The sequence below is a fragment of the Anser brachyrhynchus genome (assembly GCF_964034855.1).
Source record: "Anser brachyrhynchus genome assembly, chromosome: 4".
Taxonomy (NCBI): domain Eukaryota; kingdom Metazoa; phylum Chordata; class Aves; order Anseriformes; family Anatidae; genus Anser; species Anser brachyrhynchus.
In genome coordinates, this window is record NC_137698.1 from 40996394 (window position 1) to 41017205 (window position 20812).

Sequence of the window (20812 nt, forward strand, 5' to 3'; positions counted from 1 at the left end):
GACAGTGCATCTGTTTGAGGATGGCCTCGGTGCAGCTCTTAATTAAAAAAAAAAAAAATCTTCTCAGCAGTGCAGTGGCCCTGTCAACCTTTCAAGTTATACAGTGCAGAATGTCATAGCTTAGAAAATGCTAATGCTCTTTTCATATGGTGCCCCCTTTCCTGATCAACTAATTTTAAAAATAAGTTGGAAAAAAAGCCAGAAATATGTCTTAAATAAGTTGCTTGATAATGAAAAACAAGAGGTCGCATCACTCTTTTGGCTTAACTTCCTAGGAAGGAAAAAGAAGGGACTAGTATACTAAAAATGGTGCTGAGAAAGGGTTAACATGAATGTGAGGATGCTGAGTGCTTGGAGCAGTATTATCAAATAATTCTCAGGTATGATGACTGATAAAGAAATTCAGATCTGATATATTGCTGTTTTCTTCTCTTTTCCCTGTGCATATGAGATGGCAAAATGTGACTTTCTAAGACATAAAACCTTACCTTTTTTTTCTGAGTATCGACAAATTTCTCCGTTCCTTCCATAGTTCAGGCTGTATGCATTCCCACACAGGAAATACTGTAAAAACATTAATAATCATATTGCTGACAATACACAAAATATAATTGTTATTCCCCTTGATCACATGAGTAAACATGACGACAAATTGTATAAACGAAGCATACAGCCATTTGGCTTAAGATTTCACTGCTGATAGTTTTGTTGGTACTGTAAGCGTATCTTTATCACACCAGACAAAACCTTAAGATCTCTGAGCTGAGAGAGCAAGTAAAATTGTATAAACCATATAAGAATGGATAGCATGAATAACCATCTTGACTCTAGTAGAGCAGTGGGATTTTGAAAAAGAAACAAGGCAGTTTGCAGTATTACAGGCAGTATTTGGCTGTCCATTGAAGCTTTAGCTCTAGACCTTAGAAGAAAGCTACATTCCCTTTGTCTGAACAGTAGAGATACTGGTGTTTTAACCGAGTATTTTAAATGTCAGTCATCCTAATATGAAATACCCTTTCTCCTCAGCTACCTTCCTGGTTTTAGAATTTGTCTTTCCTCCTCCTGCTTCCAAGGGGTGCCTTCCAGTTACATAAAATAAAAACAGATTTTTTGTATCTTGTCTGTTTCCCCCCATAAGATTTACCCTTTGTCTCTCAAGCTCTGTGACTGTTTGGGGAATAGCAGGTAAACATATCAGAATTCAGTGCAGGACGAATTTTCAGTAAAAAAAAAATTCTTCTATTTTTGGTGTGTTGCTAAATCATGACAAAAAGTCTAAAGGCAGATCGTAACATATGTCATTACATTCTGGACAGTACCACTAGAATTTGAAGCTAACCAATCAGTAGAGGTTAGAGGTAATGGACAGAGCATGTAGCAAATGCAATAATTATTACAGTACTCTCACATCCGTGTTTGTTTGTTTGTTTGTTTGTTTCCTTTTAACTTTATGTAAATAAAATGGCAAACAGGCACAGATTTCAGAAATGTGAATTTTCCTGAGATTCATTCCACAGAAAATTTAAATACAAGAGATTAAATAGAAAGTCTTGTCAAGTGAGACCCTGTGAAACTGAGTTCCAATCACTGAGCAATGTCTGATGGAATTGCTAATTAGATCACATATTTCTCTTTAGCTGTAGAACAAGGAATCACCCCAATGATTCCACTTGTCATCTGCAGAACAAGTTTCCAATCTCTTCTGTAACTGGGTAGTATGGTATGAGGTACAAATTCCTACTGATGCTGAACAGAAACATTTATGTATTTATAAGCTAATATATGCCTAGGGAAAAAGAGCCTCCAACTTTTATTTTTCCAGTATTTATCGTCCATTCAAAAACAGATGGTAGGAGGTAAGCCAGGTTATCTCAGACTTCTTGTGATGGGTTCAGTGGCAGAGACCCAAATAGCCTCGTATGCAGCAGAGTACCTATCCCACTGGCAGCCAGTTTTTTCCACTCAACTCCTTTTTGCTCCTTGGAGCCAATCCAGCCCAGTTCAGCTCTTTTGTAGGAACTGAGGAACCAGTATTGATTTCCCATTTAAACCAATCTTGCGTAAGCCCACCACTGCCTCCCTCGCTATGAATAGGGGGAGCACTGGAGGAAACCAGCTGCAGCGTTTTCATCGCAGAATTGCTTCTTCGCACCAGACGTGAGCTGAGTCACAAATTAGAAAAATAAAAAGCAAAAATGGCAGTGTAGATAGGCTTTCTTTTCAAGTCTGATACACATTCAGCACTGCCTTCCTAGAGAGGATTCTCGGAAAACAGGGAATTTGCTTGTTAGAGCGAGAGAAGGAGATTCTTATTATAGCCTTCAGCGCAGTTGTCAGCTGAGATAACAAATCCTTGTACCAAAGTGGCCTTAGAATGGTGAGGCAATGAGGGCTTTCTTAAAAATAAAATAAATTTAAAAATCAAAATTGTGCAGTGCATTTTTTATGAAAGTGTGAAAATCTGTTGTAAGTGACTTCACAGAGTGTTTGTAGGTTTGAACTGAAGACTGCAGTGATGTATGAGGAGTCTCAGGCTTTGTGCCATGGAAGTTATGCTACTGGATTCCAAGTGTTCAGCAGGCATCCATTGCTATCAGGGAGAAAGATACCTCCTGCACAGGTACTTCTAGGGAGTAGCAGCGAAGATTTCCCATGTACTTCAAAAAAAAAGCTAATGCTAATAACATTGACAGAAACTTTCCAAAGTCGGTCAGTAACATTTCGGATATCTAGGATGTGATTGGTGAAAATGTGGACATAGTTAAGTAAAAAATTGGGAATACATACTGAGGGATAACATGGCAATTAAATAAATCTTGAATTGTAAACTGAAAGACAGACACTTTGACCACTATACAATAATTACCAAGGGAAAAAAACAGGAATATTAACCTGAAAACCAAACTTTGGAGACCTCACACAAAATGGTTTAGTGTCTCTCTGACCTAATTTCCTCACTCTCTGTTCTCAGTTGTTCACACGCTCTAAAACTGGAATCTATATCTGGAGTATGGTAGGGACAAATTGTAGGAAGCTCTTGCGTGGCAACAGGATCCCTCGTTCTTGTAGCATACCTCTGCAAAACACTTATAGTAACTGTCCCCAGGCACTGGAAAGTTTAGGCACTACTTGTTCCTCATTTCAGCAAGAATCAAGCCACCCAAACCAGGTCACGACTATGCTCGTGTCCCACATAGACACCATCGGTTCATTTAGTCACAATCCACTGCCACTGACTGTGATTAAGAAAGACTGGAAGAACAATTTGCTCCAGCCCAAAGGATGGAGCAGTTTCAAACTCTACCACATGTATGTAGGAAACCAGAAACAATGGCAGCTTCCTGAATGGCCTCCCCACTGCTCATTCTCACGCTCCGTGCAGCCTAGCAAAGACCTAAGCTACTGCTACACAGTTTTCAACTAAAATGGAGAAAAGACAGGTACTTTTTTTTTCTTTTTTTTTTCCTGTGTTGCAAATACATGGAGCAATTGGACAAAATGGAGTCCATTAGGATATTATGAAGCTTAGCTGTCAGCAGCTATATTTTTGGGTTATATGTTCTTTGTCAGAGAAGTTTATGCAAGAAGATTTCCCAAGAGCATGAAACTGAGAGTTAGGTGGATTATTTTCATGTAGGGGAATCAATAACCTGAGTTTCCTTGGTGAGTGGTCAGAAGAGCCAAATATTTGTAATTCTCAATTCTCAGGTATCCCCACCAGGCAATAATTAGCAGTCTAAGCTGCTAGTTTGATTGATGAGGCTGCTGAGTGATTATTTCTCCAATTTTCCCTGACTTCAATTCTCATAGACTGGGGTCAGTGAAGAGAGGTTCATTTGGGGTTTTCAGACACTGCCGTTCCGATTCTTTCTGGAGCATAGCTTCATTAATATCTTTTATTTGTACTTTTAGAGAGTGAAATTGGAGGCACTGCCAAGAAGGTAAGAGACTTTGGAGGGATTTTTGTGGCAGTTTTCCTGAATTTGTGGCATCTGGTAGAGGTTAGACAAAATGACAGAACAGGTTCTGCCGAGCAGAAAAGAAGAGCCTGAGGAGGAGGCAGCAGAAATATTAGGAGGGAGTGAGAAAGTTGTGGAAGGAGAGATGAACATCAGAGCTTTATTTGAGTTGTAGTGCCCAGTGAGAGAGAGGAATAAGAACAAATGTCAACAGGAACAAACCAACCTTTTGCTTTTTAATGTAGTCATAAAAAACTTACATGCGAATAAGGAATATTAAAAATGTGCCTCAGATACAAAATGTCATTCACGTCTACCACAAAAAAAAAAAAAGAAAAAAAAAAGACTGTTGCCTAGGGCTATGCTAATTCTTTAATGTGATGGCATTCCTGTTAGGAGAGCTCTGTATGCTTTCCAGGCTGCCAAGCATGCTTGGAGCCCATGTCTTCAAGCGCTATTCCTGCAAGGCTCCTGAGTACATTTTCATTTTAATGGGTTCTTAAGTCAAGCATCTCTGGCAAAGTTGTCCTCCTAAAAAAAATGAGTGAGAGCTCATGCAAAGGACAATGACATACTTTAATATTTACTGCACTAAAAATAGTTCTTAAAAACAATACAAGGTATACAAAATGTTCTTCTTGTTCAAAAATGGCCAGTTTTAACAGCATTTGATGGATGCAGTGGGCTCTAGTAAGTACAGTTAATATATTCTCTCTATATATTCCTTTAGTACTAAAGAGCAAATTGCTTAATATGTAATCTTGAGTAAATGTTTCCCCAGTTACGTTCACTTTCTTTTTTTGATATGCTTTATTCCTGCCTGAGTATTTTTCTCCTTTTAATATTCTCAGCAGGCTGGATTTATGAGCCTATGAAAGCAAAGAATAGGAAGCATCTTCTCCTGAAGCCAGCTGCACTGGTGAACTTATTGAATAGCTGACTGAGTACTGAATGATAATCATACAAAGAGAAGAGCAAGAGAAACAATAGGATACAAAATCACCTTCATTTTCAAAAAATAAAAAATAAAAATAAAAAAATTAAAAGGACCAACAACGCACAAAAAGAGATAGAGAGAGAAGAGAAGAAAAACGTAAAGGGTGAACCCATAGTTTGTTTCATTTTTCATTCTAACATCATTTCAACCACAAAGAATGACAGTATAAATGATCAAACAACTGTTTGCTAATGCATTATAGATAGTCACACACAATATGGCAGCTTTATACTTGTATATTTACCCACCATGAATACAAAATATACTAAGAGTGACAGGTAATGTAGCCAAAGCTTCTACTCTCTGTAAGCATCTGTGTACTATGAATTATAAATGAGAGTCTTGTGTCCAAAGGTAGCAAGTAATGTAGATAATGCCATCTGAGTAAATGAATAAATGTGAAACAGATGCTTTTTGCATTCAGGGCACACAGGTACAGCCAGGAAGCCACCAGTACAGATTATGGATGCTGGTGAAACAGCTGTTGTCTGCATCTAGTGCCAGGTGCGGTCCTACCTGGACTGTGTCGAGACAGTAAGAAAGGTCCTTGTCTTATTAGCTTTTGACGGGTTTCCAGAAGGATGAGGTATCCTTTTGTATAGGTTCCTTAGGTGCTTGGATTTCATCGTGGCTTTCCTGAAAAATCAAATCAGCATCCTTATTAGTACACAGCCCTTTGTAAGAGGTAGAGAAACTGCCTGAAAGGAAATTTTTTAAGAGTCATAAAATACTTCTTCACTTTTTATGCAATTCTCTTCTGCTTTGCTAATATTTTTTATCTGAACAAATATTTTGCCTCAAGATGAGATTACACAGCCTAAGAAATTACTGCTAGAAACATTAATAACTTTTATATGACTTTTTATACATGTAAATTTGCTCATCTTGTAAGCAAAGAGAGATGAGCTTGGACTCTGGTTAGGCAACTGGAGGTCTTCTGCTGTCAGCATGGACTGGCACCTTGATACACAAAAGGTAGGTTGGACTCCCCAGGTAAAACATTAAGTCCAATAGTACCAACAGATAGTTTTTACTCATGAGATACAGCTACTGCTATTATTTGAGGTTCAAATAAACTCATAATGCAATTTGGTTTTATATTGCTCTTCCAACTCTTCTCTGTCTGTCTAATGCTAGATTTGCCCTGTGTACATTTCCACATTTGCTGAAGAAAAGCTTCTGTCCTTTTCACTTCTGTCCTTTTTCACTTTGCTGGGGTGTGCAACAGTAAAACACATACAATCCAAGCAATAAGGGCAGCCAAACTCTTCATGGTCTCTTAAATGACGCTATTATTGCCCTGATTACATTACAACATTGTTGTAACCTAGTAAAGAGAGCGACCCTTTATAATTGCCCAGTTTTGATTTACAAAGCAAGGAAATGTCAAACTATACAACTATGAAAAGCTGTAATACTGCTTTCTAAACTTAATTGCATAATCAGAATTAGTGAGTTTAAACCACAAAAATGCCACTAATCCACAGATGGTTTGTTCCTATTTTTCTCCATGTCCTTTCTTTTCTTGTAGTAAGCTTCCCGTGCATTTCTGTGAGCAGAAAAGTTGAGGAGAGAAGAAAAAAAAAAAAAAAAGAGAGAGAGAGAGAGAATGTGTAGGTTTTTAAGAACTTTGAGAAGTAATTTGCAAAGTGATAGTTTCTGGTAATGAAGGCTGCTACCTTTGCCCAGGTCTCTCAGTATGATAAAATTATTTCATATTGTTAATTACTGAATAATCAGATTCCCTTGAAAATGTAACATGAGCTTTTACTGAAATATGATATTCCAAAATTATATCAGAGCTGTAGGATGGTCAAATCAACAATTATACTAACAGAACTCATGCAGTCTTTTCTTTGGGATGAGACTCTGTTATCTCCAAAGAATTAGAAAAGCTTCTATGATGCATAGCCAATATGGAGACCGTCCTCCCATTGGCCTCTATTATCCAAAAGTAAATGAGAAAACACTTCCATTACGCTTTGCAGTGATCCATGACTTTCTTTTTTTTTAAAAAAAAAAAGTCAATAAACTATATCTTTCACTGTAATACTTTGTGCACATGTGCAAAAATGACCTTCTGCAGCTCGGTGCCGAGACACGTGCTGAGAGGTGGTACAGGAAATGTGAAAAGAGATGCCAACAGGTTTTTACTGCCAGGCACATACTGCCCTAAGGAAATAAAACGAGGCCTGCAAAGCCTTTCACTACACATAATATTTTACTTGTCTTTGCACCACAAGTCAGGAATCCCTTCCCAAATCAGTTTCCCCCAATCAGTATAATTAGGGTTGGTGCTCAAAGCACAGAAAAATATTATGAAAACAAAGTCCTTCAAGTGGCTCTTGACCCGTGTGGAAGCACAGTACCCTCTATCCCATCGTGGGTCTACAAATCGCCTGTTCAAAAACCTCCTTGAAAAGAACATAAAATCACATTGATTCATAGAAGAGAGGGCATTGGGGGGACACCTAGCTCTCTCCCTCTCTCTCTCTCTTTCAAAAGAAGGAAAAAAACATGACTTTAGAAAAAGTACTTTGAAACTGGTGAAATAATCTTCTAAATAAACCACCAGTGGGGAATACCCACAGCCACTGAGGGCAGCATGCTGTTCAGCGTATCAACAAAAATACATTTGGCCTGAGGCAATGCTGAGGGCAAACATATCCCAGATGGACTAGAGAGGCCCAAATACCTTCAGAGATGAAAATTTAATTAGAGGAAATGTCACCACAGTGAACAAAAGGATTGCTTTAGTGTTTTTTCATCATTGTTTACAACAAGTGAAGTATATTTTTAAGTGTTAGGACAGGCTAAGTACAGGGATGTTCTTAAGCACTAGAATTGAGATGAAGAGAAGGGATGTTGAAGGTCAGAGACAATCATCCACACTTGAGGACTGATCAAAAGCAGTAAATGATCAAATATTGACAGAGAACAATTTTTAATTGCTTCAGTGATGTCAAAAGGTGACAAAAGGTGTGAAAAGGTGACAAAACTTGTCAAAAATAGTGCATCAAAGCCATTAAAGAAAAATTGACCTCATACTGTTGGTTGATTTATTTTTATTGTGTTTTTCTTGTTTGGTTTGGTTTGGTTTGATTAGATTTGGTTTGGTTATTCTTGTGAGATTCTGAGCATGATAGAAAGCTTGGGACTCTCGGAAATACTACAGCCATCCCGGAAAGTTGGGATGGCTCACTGCCACTTTACCTCTTTGATAATCCACTGTATAATACTAATTCTGATTCTTGCACAAGTCAGGGGTGAAATTGCTGGAAAAGCAATATAGGAATTGCTGCAGCACAGTCACAAGGAACCAGCCCCCTTCTTAAATGAAAATATGTGAGTTTCAGCATGAGTTCCAAAAGCTGTCTGGGATAAATTCAGAGAAAATAAGACATAGCAAACATTACAGAAAGTCTGTCAGACTACAGTTATGTTCTGCATTTTGGGTTTTACATCTTCAAAATGCAGATTTTATATTTTCGGTATATGATTTTTTACATCTTTTTTCCCACTCAGCCCTCATTTTGTATTTTCTATGGAAATGCTCTCCAGTTAGCAAAACAAGATAATCACCTGAATTGAAAGGATGCACAGCATGGTTTTCCTACCATCATATCAAAATAGTGCTAATACTGCACTATTTTTATTTGCTATTACATAACAGAAATTACATACTATTATATACTGCAAAAATAACTACAGAAATAGTAATTATATACAATCTCTCTCACACAAAGGCCATACCAATTTTACTCTATTAATTTTCTTAATAAGATCAAGGAGACCTCCATCTATAGACAACTGTAGAAGAGATTCATTAAAATGGGCAACAATTGAAGTAAAAAAGAATGAAGAAAGCATTATGCAAGCAGAATCACATACAAATACAAATATATCAGGATGCTCAATTAGGCTTAACAGAAAATTTTGTTTTGAGATAAAAAGCTCATTTGCCTATTTCCACCGTACTTTGGTTACTATAACTTCTTTTGCCAGATTAGATCTTTGCTAGATCCCTTTGATTTTACACCTGCTGTTGTGATACATGTTCTTGTGCATCAGATACAAATGTGTAGATGGATTCTTTTTGTGCAGAAGATACTTGGGAACTTGAAGTCTGATGAAGATACCAGGGAACCTTTGCACTGATTTCAGTAGGGCTTGGATCAAGCCTCTGGAGTACCTTATTGACTTCCTAAGTTAACTGAGTAACATGTCCTTAGATCAGGGGATTGGTTTAGGTCTCTCTTGGTCCTACTGTTTGTTATTACCTTTTACACGTTTATATTCTGGCCCAAATAAACTCCCTAGATTTCAACTGACCTGAGGCAGTATGCTTTTGTTGGCAGTCAGAATTGGCTTTGTGTTCTCCTACATTGTCTTATTAGTCCTTCTTCTTTCTTACATGCCTTTTTTTTTCACTTGTTTCTTTTTAGCAGATTCAGTTCTATACAAAGTTTAAACCTAGGTACAGAAATTTGCTAGATTAATGCCAAAGGGCTTGCCCAAAGGCAGGCTCTAAATACATTACTGTTTGAAACCTGTGACAGAAAGTCCAACCAGCCTCTGATTAGGCAACATGCCACACTAAGCAGATATTCATGAATCTTGGCAACCAAGTATGAGAAATCACTTTTCTTGCCATCCTTTCTCTGTTACAGATGGTTATCTGGAAAGCCATCCAAACAACAGAAATATACCATATGTAAAACAAAGCCTCCCTTTTTATTTTCAGGTTCACAGACTATCAGCTTAAGATTTTACAGTGTTTGTTATTTTCATACTTCAAGATGAACAAATATATCAATATCCAAATGCATCCAAATTATGGAACACTGAAGGAAGCAATACTGTGCTTTATGGGGATGTGATCATATTATTGATGCTGTGGACTTCCTGATGAGCCACTCAAGATATGCACACTAAAAGGACAAATTTGTTATGTATCCACTTATCAATACCCATAAAATGGAAGTACTGTGGTCACTAATGCCAGTTGGAAAACAGATAAATAGGTGTTAAAAGAAATACACTGCTGAGCTAGATTAATAAAAAAGGTTCTGAAGAGATATTGAAGGCACAGTTATGAAGCATACACTTCTAATTTACCATTTCAGTCTTACCAAAAAGCTGTTGATGATAAATCTGTCTTCATCTAAATAACGATTCTGAAGAGGAAACTAATTCTTGGTATGTAGCCTTCTTCCTCAGTTGATTAACAACAGAGGAGATAGCCCACTAACTATGCACTGATGACAAATGAAGTCAGTAGAGTACGCGAGACAAGGTGCAAGACAAATAAACCTCCTTGGTCAGACGTAGGTGACTCTCTACAGACACAGGAAACTTAAACATGGGTAGAAAATACGTGTGTATATTCCACATTTAATGTCTCATTGCATTACTTATTAGTGATTATTCTTGTGCACAACTCCTTTATGAAGTTATTTCCCAAGCAAGTGGACTAGAACAGAGGAAAACAAAAGCCTGAGAGGAAACCAAAAATTTGTAAGTAGGTAGAACTTTTTTTCTTATTTTCTTCTTTTGTTTTTTCTTCGTTTTTTTTTTCTTCTTAGTAAGAACAAGAATTCATAGATGCAAAACATTTCTATGCTATTTTTTACATAACAGTGGAGCTACTCATGATTTTTCACAATATTCTGATGTCCTATGCACAGTATGAACCATCTTGTGATGCTTCTACTCACACTGAGCAGCACCTCACTCCAAAACTTTTGATTGAAGGACATTAAGACAACAAATGGTGGAAAGCCACTACCTGACAACAAGAAAGCATTGCAACACACAAATAAACTAGTGAAATAGCTCACAATTTATAGATAGTAGAAAAAAAAAGTGAAAGTCTGGTGACAGTATTTGGTGATGATGAGTAGGAATTTTATATTTGTTCCATAAAGGCCATATACTTAAAAAAAAAAAAAAAAAAGGCAAAAAAAGCCACACCACTTTTTAAGTGCCAAAAACAGGATATATGAATGTATGAGACCTTTCAGCATCTAAGTCCAAAACTTCACTCTGAAATAAACCCACTCACCATCTGCATAATTCTAAAGGTAATGAAGCTCACTAGGTACTTTCATCTAAATTTTCCACTCTTTCACTAAGACCAAAATCCCTTCTATCCATTTCTTTTAAAAAAAGATGTGACTGACCTTCTCCCCCCACCATTCTTTTCAGCATAATCATCAAAGTATATGAATCTGTTTTACCTGGTGTAGGATACACAGGTACATTTTGAATATATCAACTTCACCATTTTCATCTGCCAAAAAATCAATTAAAAGGAAACAAAAACAAACAAATAAACAAACAAAAACTGAAGGTCTGCAATCTATTACTTTGGCTTTTACACACTTTCAGTTGGATAGTTAACAAGTAAAAGCTTTTCATCATTGCCAGAGAACAGAAATCTGGATGTCAAAAAAGCATAGCAAAGTAAGTTTTTGTTGGATTTCTCTGAATGTCAAGGATGCATTATTTCTAGAATTGAAAAATCTGAAATTCATCAAAAGGAACAAACCAACAACAACAACAAAATGATTTATCAGAAGAGAGGCTTTTTTCTTTATTGCCAAATCACTGAAAGGCGAGTAGTATTATCAAAACATGTAATAGCCTGAATGGATTTTTTTTGCAAGAACTTTTTTCAAAAAGCATTTTGATGTAGTTGTATACATTGCTGAAAAAATATCACATAATTTAAAAGTTAGGGGATGAGTAACTCATTCCCATAAACATACCTGGAAATAGGTTTATTAGCTATCTAAGTGCCATGCTGGAGTGTGCATACTCTATTTGAATTGCAACAACACTGACCCTAAAATGAATCTCTCTTCTTTACAGTTATTTTGTCTGTTGACTAGTAAAATAAGAAGTGTTAGAAGAAGAATGCCTTAAATGATTGTGAGAGTTAGAAACAAAAAGGCCACTTAATTTTTGTCTTGAGATAATTAGGAGAAACTCAGCTTGAGTTGCTTCAGGTTATAGATAATAGAAGATCTGCTTGCTTGTTTATCTACTAGATTATAGGAGCAGAACCTTGTATGTGGACAAGGATGAGGAAACTGTTATGTGCAACAGACAGTTCACCCATTTGATGTTCTATACAACATTTCATGTGCTGGTTATCCAAATTTTATTGTTTCCTCTAACATCCTGTTTGTTTGGTTTTAGATTGGATTTTGGATTATATTTGTAATTGGAAAGCAAAGAATGAGCTTAAGAGAAAGAGTTACTGCTGGTCATTCTTCCTTAATATACTTATAGATCATATCTGTAGCATCCAGAGCCCTCAGAAACCTCCAGGTTTTTGTCCTGTCCCCAGTACGGACAGTGAATACATCTGATCTGAAGAGAAAACTTAACAAACCTTACAAGAATAATTTACTCTTAAATCCTTTAACATGAAATTCACCTCAGCAGATAACCCCAGCCCTAGCACTGACATTGGCTGGAGGAATATTAACCTAGCTATGCCAAGTTAAACCAGAGAGCAAATAATTTCTCACAGCTCAATCAGAGGACTGAGTTTTAGATGCAGCTCTTCCCTGTGTGTCTGCTTTATCCTGTGTGCTAACTGAAATAATTGCATTTTGCTATCAGAGTAAGTGTTGGTAAGCTTAATTAATATTTATAAAGAAAGTTGACTTGCCCAAGCAGAAGATACTACCAAAGTGCAAAGTCTCATTTTATATTGAATAAACATATTTTGACACAGATTGAATCAAAATGCAGTCTATAATTTGAAAAATGAGCCTAACAGAAACCACTGGATAATTTGTAGAAGAAAAAAAAATCTTTAAAAATGTATTGGCAGGAATCATACAGTAAGTCAAATCAGCTTCTCTGAATACTTCATTTTATCAGCAGAAATCATGTGAATTCAACTTGCAACATAACAGTGGGCTAGGTGAACTGCCAGCTATTGATGACAGTCATAAAAGATTAACCAAAACTGAATAAGAAAGCTCTGTGTCTCTCCAGATTCCTATTATATCCTTTGCCACAGAAAATGGTGTGTGTCATCACTGAAAGCTGGAAAACATATTCTTAATGAAACACGGAGAAAAAAAAAGCAAAACCTAATGCAAACAAGCAAGTGGTGTTTGTACAGAAATTCCAGGTATCTGGGGTGTAAAATGAAGAAGCAGAACTAATGTTGAAATACACGAGGCTGGAGGTAACAGAGTTAACAGGAACATATTGGAAGTAGAGTAACAACAAAGTGAGGGCATTGAGCAATGGGCACCGTATAGAAAAAACACAAAGTGATGCTGCAGAATTTGTTGTAGGCTGATGCTGTGAAAGACTAAGTCACAAAGAAGGGTAATGTATAAAACTGGACCTCTTGGCGTTATTATCTTTACAGAAAGGTTTGTATACTCTTGAAGTTAGTGAATACGTTGCCACAATTTTCAGTGTGGACATCTGAACTAGGGATAAGAGCACAAGAAACACTGGGAACAAAGTTCGAGAAATGAACACTACCATGAATAATATCAGTAGCTGAATGCACTAGGGGAAAGGTATGGGGAAATCTTCAGCCAATAATTCCGAGAGAACTGGTGCACAGAATTGCAGGCCCCCTGGTAGTGAGGATGTTAAGCAAATCTGCCAAGTCATTGAAGAATCACAGAAGTATTGCCTATTTTCAGAAAAAGACTTAGAGATCATGGTAAATACAGCCTGTAAGTCTATGTGTGGATGTAAAGCATTATAGTAGATTTAGAGGAAATCAATCATTGCATACATACATGAAAAGAGAGAAAGGAAAAAAAAAAAAGAAAAAAAAAGTTTTGTAGAAATAGGCTGTAGCATATTTACCTGATGGCTTTCTACAGAAATAGGTAAGAAACCATTTTTTTCTGCATTAACAGTAAACAGAAGGTACGATTACAGTGTCTGACAAAGCAATAGGTAGCAAATAATGTGTTAAAACATGGGATGAGATTTAGCTGAAGATAGCACGGTGAATGAGACGCACAGCAATGGCAGCATACTGGTGGTATAAATAAGCAGACATTTTAGCATATTAGTATGTATTATCAATTTAAAATCTATAAAGTCACAGTAAATGTAGTTACTTCTAATCAAAGTTGTTTTACCCTACCTAAGCTTGCAAGTACAACTATGAGTTGGTTATGATTGGCCTAGCTGTCTGACATATACCTGTGATGATTCTGGTTCAGTTCTCATTTCCCATACCTAACATTATTCTGCTCATTTTCTTTCTCATTAGCTTTACTAAAATTATTTTACACTACCGTGAGTTCTTCCTGATGTTTACCTATTTTGTTATATATATTCTCAAGTTATAGGTAATCCTATAGTATTTCTTACATAATTTATACACTGCAATGTAGTAATATCTCCTAGAGAAGGAAAAATTCTAGGTCTATACTATTCAGCTAAGTAAGTCAAATAAGTTTTTGTGGACTGTACACAAAAATCAAGCATCCATTGCCAGTTTCAACAGAGCCAGAAACAACTTTTTTAGCCTCTTATGAAATGTTACTATTACATTACTTGAACTAGCTGCTTTTCTATGCCTCACCCTGTTAATTTCAGTGAAGATGGTTCAGTTTTAGTGGAGATTATTCTCTTTTACATTTCCAACAAATACCTTTTAGCATTTCTTTATCTTCAGATGTGCTTCACAGCATTCTTTCATCTGTCTAGCTCTCACTTTCTGCATGTCAGGATCTCAGCCTCTTTTTTTTGCTGTCGGTGACATCAAACATCTTTCAGTCTCTGTTGCTGTGGTATAATTCCTCCTCTACCCAGATGATCCGGTGTTCTTATTCGTGGCTAGTTAAGTTTTGGCTTGCTAAACTCCTTCTGATTTAACCTTTGGTCCTGCTTTCCTTCTATATTCAATCATCTCCAATATCTAGACTGAGCTTTTTCCTGCTTTTTAGCTCTCTTCTTTCTCCCTAGTGCATTTGCTGACACCTCAGAGTTTTCTTCTCAATCTCCCAAGTAGATCTCACTTTTCTTTCGGTATTGACAGCATTTGAATTGATGTTAGAAATGCATTATTTCAGTAGATTTATGTGGGGGGTCTCTGCAACTTTATTTTTGAGACTTCAGGCCTCAGTCATCTGGTAACCTAAATCAGAAGTAGCACTTGGGTAAGTGTCCAGCACATGGCTGATCTAACCTCTTTCCCAAAGAACCGTGGGGTCCATGAGATCCATTTCGACCTCTCATGACAGAATAGCGGTGTATTAGCTACAGCCCATCCAATTCTACTTTCAGCTTACTTCCTTTCTCTCATTCTGAAAGCCTGTGGCATTCTTTAATTTTGTGATTTTATTCCTCCCTACTTTGTGGGAAGTCCTGACAAATTAGAAGCCCTTTTGTGAGAATCAGAGTATTTAACTTAGCAATTGTTCCCAAATATCTCCATTTCCTCTTCTGAAATTAGGGTATAAATACCCACCTCGTTGCTCTTTTCGTCAGAAATTTAACACACCTCACAGGCAGTACCTTATTAAGCGCTCATTTGTGGCAAAGGCTTGCTCTAGGAGGTTTCTGATTCTGTCACCATCTCGGTCCAGCTAGAGCAGCTGGACAACACGTGCTCTGTCACCATGATGCAAGGACCCCCACACAACGTCCTTCGTTCTGCTGCACCCACCAGGCATGCTCTTAGCTGCTCTGGCTACTCTTTTATTAATGATGGCTTTCCCACCTTACAAAATGTTCAGGTGTCCCAGGTACCTTTTTAATTCCGATGTTTAAACCCAGCAGCCATGACAGAGCCTTCAAAATCACTTTCACAGAAGGATTTTCTAGAAATACATCCTCTACCCTTTCCGATGATGCACAGATTCTTGGCCAATTGATGTCAGAATTATGATCTCCATCCACTCGGTTGCCAGTAAAAGATGCAGCAAATGTCCACAGAAGGTGGTATAACAATGCCAGCAACCTTAACACAGCAAAAAGACAAGGTGAAATTGTACATCAACAACAGCAAGAAGACCCAGGAGGCAGACAAACAGAACATAAGGTGCATCTTTGGGGACAACCCAGGATACTTTCCATGAAAACCCCACGATCCCCTTCCGAAGAGTCAAAAGTTAACTACCCTGGGTGAAAACAAAGAAGCATTTTCTCTTTAGAATATGGCTCTTTCCTAGAAGAACTCACAAATAAGACATCCTGTCCTACTAAGATTCCTAACTGTTTGAAAGCTGGCACTCAAAATGACTGATGGAAAAGAACCTCTATTTTACCAGCATATTTTCTCTGCCAGAAATAAATTTACATTGATACCTTCTTTTGGTTTTAGAAAAGAAAACTCAGTATGATCATACTACATCTTGAGTCCTTCATTGCTAACAGAGCAAACAGCAATGAATTTGAGCCTTTACTTCCTTTTACCTTACACTCAGGTATTTATAATCTTGATTCTCTATTTCCCTTTTCCCTCTTTCATCCTCACTTCACATGTATACAACTTTCTTTCAGAGCTCCCCAGTGTCTCCATCTCATCTCAGGTGTGCATCTTGCCACTTCCATCACGTAAATTGCTTCCCAATTCCACTGCACAAGCTGCCCACCTAGTAACAAGAAATTCATTGTTTCCTTTTATTGCTCTTTCCAACTATGGGGGAAGTAAATGGAAATGCATATTTAAAAGTATTCATGAGAGGCAGACTATCAGCCTCTATATGTGTTTCTTGCAATTCATTTTATGTTTTCATTGTGTGCTTCCAACACAGGATTTAAGATTTAAGCTTTGAAAAATGTAACTTCAACAGCCTACTTCTCCTAAAAAAAGATGACAGGGAAAGGTTGGATTTTTTTTTTTTCTAACAGTATAGAAGCTATATTACTGAAACCATATGCGGTGTTTATAATCGGGTGTGTGTAAAGATTCCTTGGTTTTAACTGACATCAATTCACAGACAACATACAACATGACTTTTTTTTCTGTGAACATTGATTTGAAGTAGTCTGCTTTGCAAGGAAGTCATAGGAAAGCAAACATTTCTTGGTTGTGTGAATAACTGATTTTTCCATTTGGCTCAAAAAAAAAAAAATCCATCTGAATATATCTGCTTTTTTCCTTATTTTTAGTATTTTCTCTCCTGAATAGAAAATTTTAAAACATTCCTCAGTTGAACAGTCATGGCAGTCAGGGAGAAAAAAAAAAAAGAGATTTAATCATTAATCTGAAAATGATAATACTTAGGTAGCTGAATAAGTGGGTGGATGGCAGATCCTACTTCAGTGAACGACAAACTATGCATTGAAGCTAAAGCAGGATTACTACAGGCATACTGAGATGACTAAAGAGCTCTGAACTGCTACAACTTACTGGGCTGATATGATTCTTTAGGATGCAAAAATTCATTCAGCTACTGCACCTGTATTTTTTACACCATACATACACTAGAAAAGCCCCATAAATCCTGTGGCTTCAGGCACTGAAATCACTCCAGGAAAAAAAAAAAAAAAAAAAAAAAGTAAGGGAGAGATCAAGAAATTCTGAGACCTGGAATTTCTTTGCTCTTCAAGAAGTTTTGCAGATATAGATCTGAACATCTATATTTATACTGAACATCTGAACAACTTTTCTGGATTTGATCACTTTGTCTGGATTCAATATGTTCTTCCATGACTTATATTTGGGAAGTTGGTTAACTAAGGAGTCATTCTGAGCAAGAGGCTCGAGGTATCTGAAAGGAATATGAATACTGTGCAGTTCTTTGAATGTGAGCATCTGTGAAATTTCATTTTACTCTGAATCTTCTAGACTAGGAAACCCTTCTCGTTTGGGTTACACAAGAAGAGGCCTCCACCGGCCCAGCACTTCAGTGAAGTGTTGGAAAAGTGAATCAGCTGGCAAACAGGAACCTACAGAAAGCACTGGGAAGCACGGCAACTTCCCAAAACATTAATGATGACAGCTCCAAATTGAAGGCACTGAAAAAATAACTGTTAAGTAAAGAAAGTTAATCTTTATTCAGAGCATTCTCACAAAGAAAAGGTTAAAAACAGGCAGCGCAAGCTCACTAGCAGTTGCCAGCTCAAATTTAAAACACTGTCACATCAACTTATTCTTTTGAGATAATGTCACTACACTCGCCCTATACACAAACGTTGCTTATTTCCCTTTGCCATTTATTCAGCTTTGCGGCAGTAATTAGCAAAGGACTGTGATTGACTCAGAGAAAACAGAAGACATTAAACAGGAGCATGATGTGAAATGAAATTTCTATTATCGTATTTACAGCTTCCTTTTTCATTTCACTATACAAAGCAGAACTAGGAAGACTTTTTTTTTTCCTTTTTACATTCTTAATAATCTTTTCCTCGCTTTAATTTAGCATTTTACATCAAGTTTTTTCTGCCCTCTGTCCTTTTTCCACTCAGTTGCCTCTGCTTACAGCAATTTCATTCTGACTAAATGGTAGAGACTGAGTCCCCAAAGCTAGCTAAAAAGCTCTTAAATGTCCCTTGGAGCTACTTTTGTGGCAGATTTCTGCATCCACTACTTGTTCTCATACAACTATTCTTAGAACATTAGTGAAATGATCAAGCTTAGAAAAATAATTTCAGGAGAGGTTATCTTTATTTGTTTTGGTTCTGCTTTAGCTCTACGAGCACAGCATACGCAATTGAACCAGCATATTTTACAAAGCAGTTCTGGAGGACGTATGGGAAGGAACATGACCCCAGATGGGGTACAGCAGTAACCTCCAAAACTAGCTTTATTCTCAGAGGCACTAACAGCTATGCTAACTTTCCACCATAAGTTCAAACTACTTCAAGTATGAACTTAACTCCCTCTTTTGCTGCTTTTCTTGTTATCCCTAGGGCTTCCATCAAAAGAAGCGTTGGGAAAAAAAAAAAAAAAAAAAAACTATGCAATTTACAGGAAACAAAGGACTTGTGATTCATAGCCTGATATCCTGCCTCATACTTAATTGATACCAGTTAGGCATAGCAGGACAGTAGTATTCTACATTTTATGGTCTAACAGAAATGTCAGCCATCTGTTTGCACCTGCTGAAGTTGCTATAGATAAGCATTACAAATCCTGTAAGCGTCTGGGCCTGGATTTCCATACCAAGAAAGTTTGTGGGTTTTTTTTTGTTGTTGTTGATCACTGTCAATGTGAAGGCATCAATAACTGATGTTAAAGACACATTTGAGAGGCAGTGCTCCCTTCCATGCAAACATGAACATTTTTATCTGTACCTAACCTTCAGAAGGACTGAACAGACATTTTGTTCTTGCAGTTCTGCTATTAAGATATGGTGAATGAACTAAAGTGCAGAGCATGTATTACTTGGGACAGATGGGAAATTAGCATGTCATAAAATTCATAAAAAAGTGGTTGGTGATGCTGCCTGTCTCAAGAAAAGAATTACATAAGGATTACCTGCTTTGAGAATACCAACAGGCTAGGTTAGAGAGCAGTCATTTCTCTGATTTATCTAAGAGCATTTTTAGACATGTGATATCCTTCAGGTAAGATGTTTTGTATTGTTAACTTATTCCTGTAAATTACTGTTTTAAACCCTAGCTTTAGATTTTTAGATCTAACTGATTTTAGATTTTTAGATGCGTAACTGAGTACTAGTGAAATCCAAGTTATGACGCATTTCAAACATTTGCTCTAATTTACAAACTGATTTTCTTCCAATATTTTCTTAAGATGGTTAAAAAGATGTACAAAACCCTCCTTTTCCTAGTAGATCTCATTGTTTCCATGCAGCCTAAAAAGGCTGCAGGGTTCTGTAAATTCGGGGAGAATGCAGCCATTTTCTTTAGCAAATCAAAGACTGAGCATTAAAAATAGGTGGTTAGAAAGCAACCACTAATGTATTTTCTAGACTAAATAAAAAGCAAAAAAAAAAAAAAAAAACAAGCAGTGAGGTACAATACTTACTCCTGAGTACAGGAAACTTAGACCACTAAACCCAAGTGAAACGTTCTTTAGTATTCCTAATTAAATTTTAAAATGTACATTCAAAATGAAAATTTACATGTAAAAATAATTATCAACCCATTTTGGAAACTGTATACCACAACATTTCAGTTTGCTTTCTGTTCCAGTATATGTCTTAAATTTTTGGAGGCAGGTCTGAGATGAGGGATGTGTAGCATGTTCCGATGCCATACCTGAGGTAAGGGCTAAAAAGAGAACACGACCTAGCTCATCCTTCCGGGAGACTGAGATCTTGGCACGTTCCTGCAGGACTATTTAGATCCAGCCACTTTATTGAAATGGACTAATTCCAGAAGAGCAATTCTTTTCCACCTGCTCACTCTTCACACATGAGCTTTGAAGCTGAAGAGATAAATGTCTATAATTCGCTTTGTGGCACATTCCGTCAGGTTGGTTCAAATCAATCTTACCTACAATTTAAACTAAAAAAAAAAATCTTAACTTTGTACTGAAATAAATTATAAATGTTTATGGAGTTCTGTCTGGGTTTGCTGTCTACCAGCTGTCGGAAACTATCCAGTAGATGACCAATAGTAAAAGTTGTTGAACTGAGACACAGGAGTGTTTTAGGATTTTCCTAGAAAATATGCAAGCTTCCTGGGTGAATGTTCAGGTAGTAAACTCCGTTATAATAATCAGCTTAAGTGCTCTGGAATTATAAATACATATACATTATATAATGTGTATATATATAATGTATGTATATAAACATGTATGTAGTACACACACACATACACACACACACACACACATATATATATATATATATACAAGCCTAAAGTTTAATGGCACTGGTGCATGTGAGGATTTTCATTAAAGGAACCAATATATTATGAACTGATATCAATGCAAAACAAA

The 20812-nt window shown here is 36.9% G+C and overlaps 1 protein-coding gene across 3 annotated transcripts in view; it reads right to left on the reverse strand.

Annotated features, from left to right (window-relative positions):
• LOC308194891 (uncharacterized protein) overlaps nucleotides 1-20812 on the reverse strand; it is a 709819-nt gene that overhangs the window by 490738 nt on the left and 198269 nt on the right. For 2 of the 3 annotated variants that reach the window (XM_080591443.1, XM_080591444.1), the window contains exons 5-6: nucleotides 5473-5592; nucleotides 489-564 (exon numbers count right to left, since the gene is read on the reverse strand). In XM_080591443.1, the coding sequence (XP_080447569.1) occupies nucleotides 534-564; nucleotides 5473-5592 (151 nt within the window). In that variant the 3' untranslated portion in view covers nucleotides 489-533. Of the gene's footprint in view, nucleotides 1-488; nucleotides 565-5472; nucleotides 5593-15708; nucleotides 15920-20812 lie in introns of all 3 variants that reach the window. The other variant, XM_080591441.1, reaches the window with a different exon arrangement.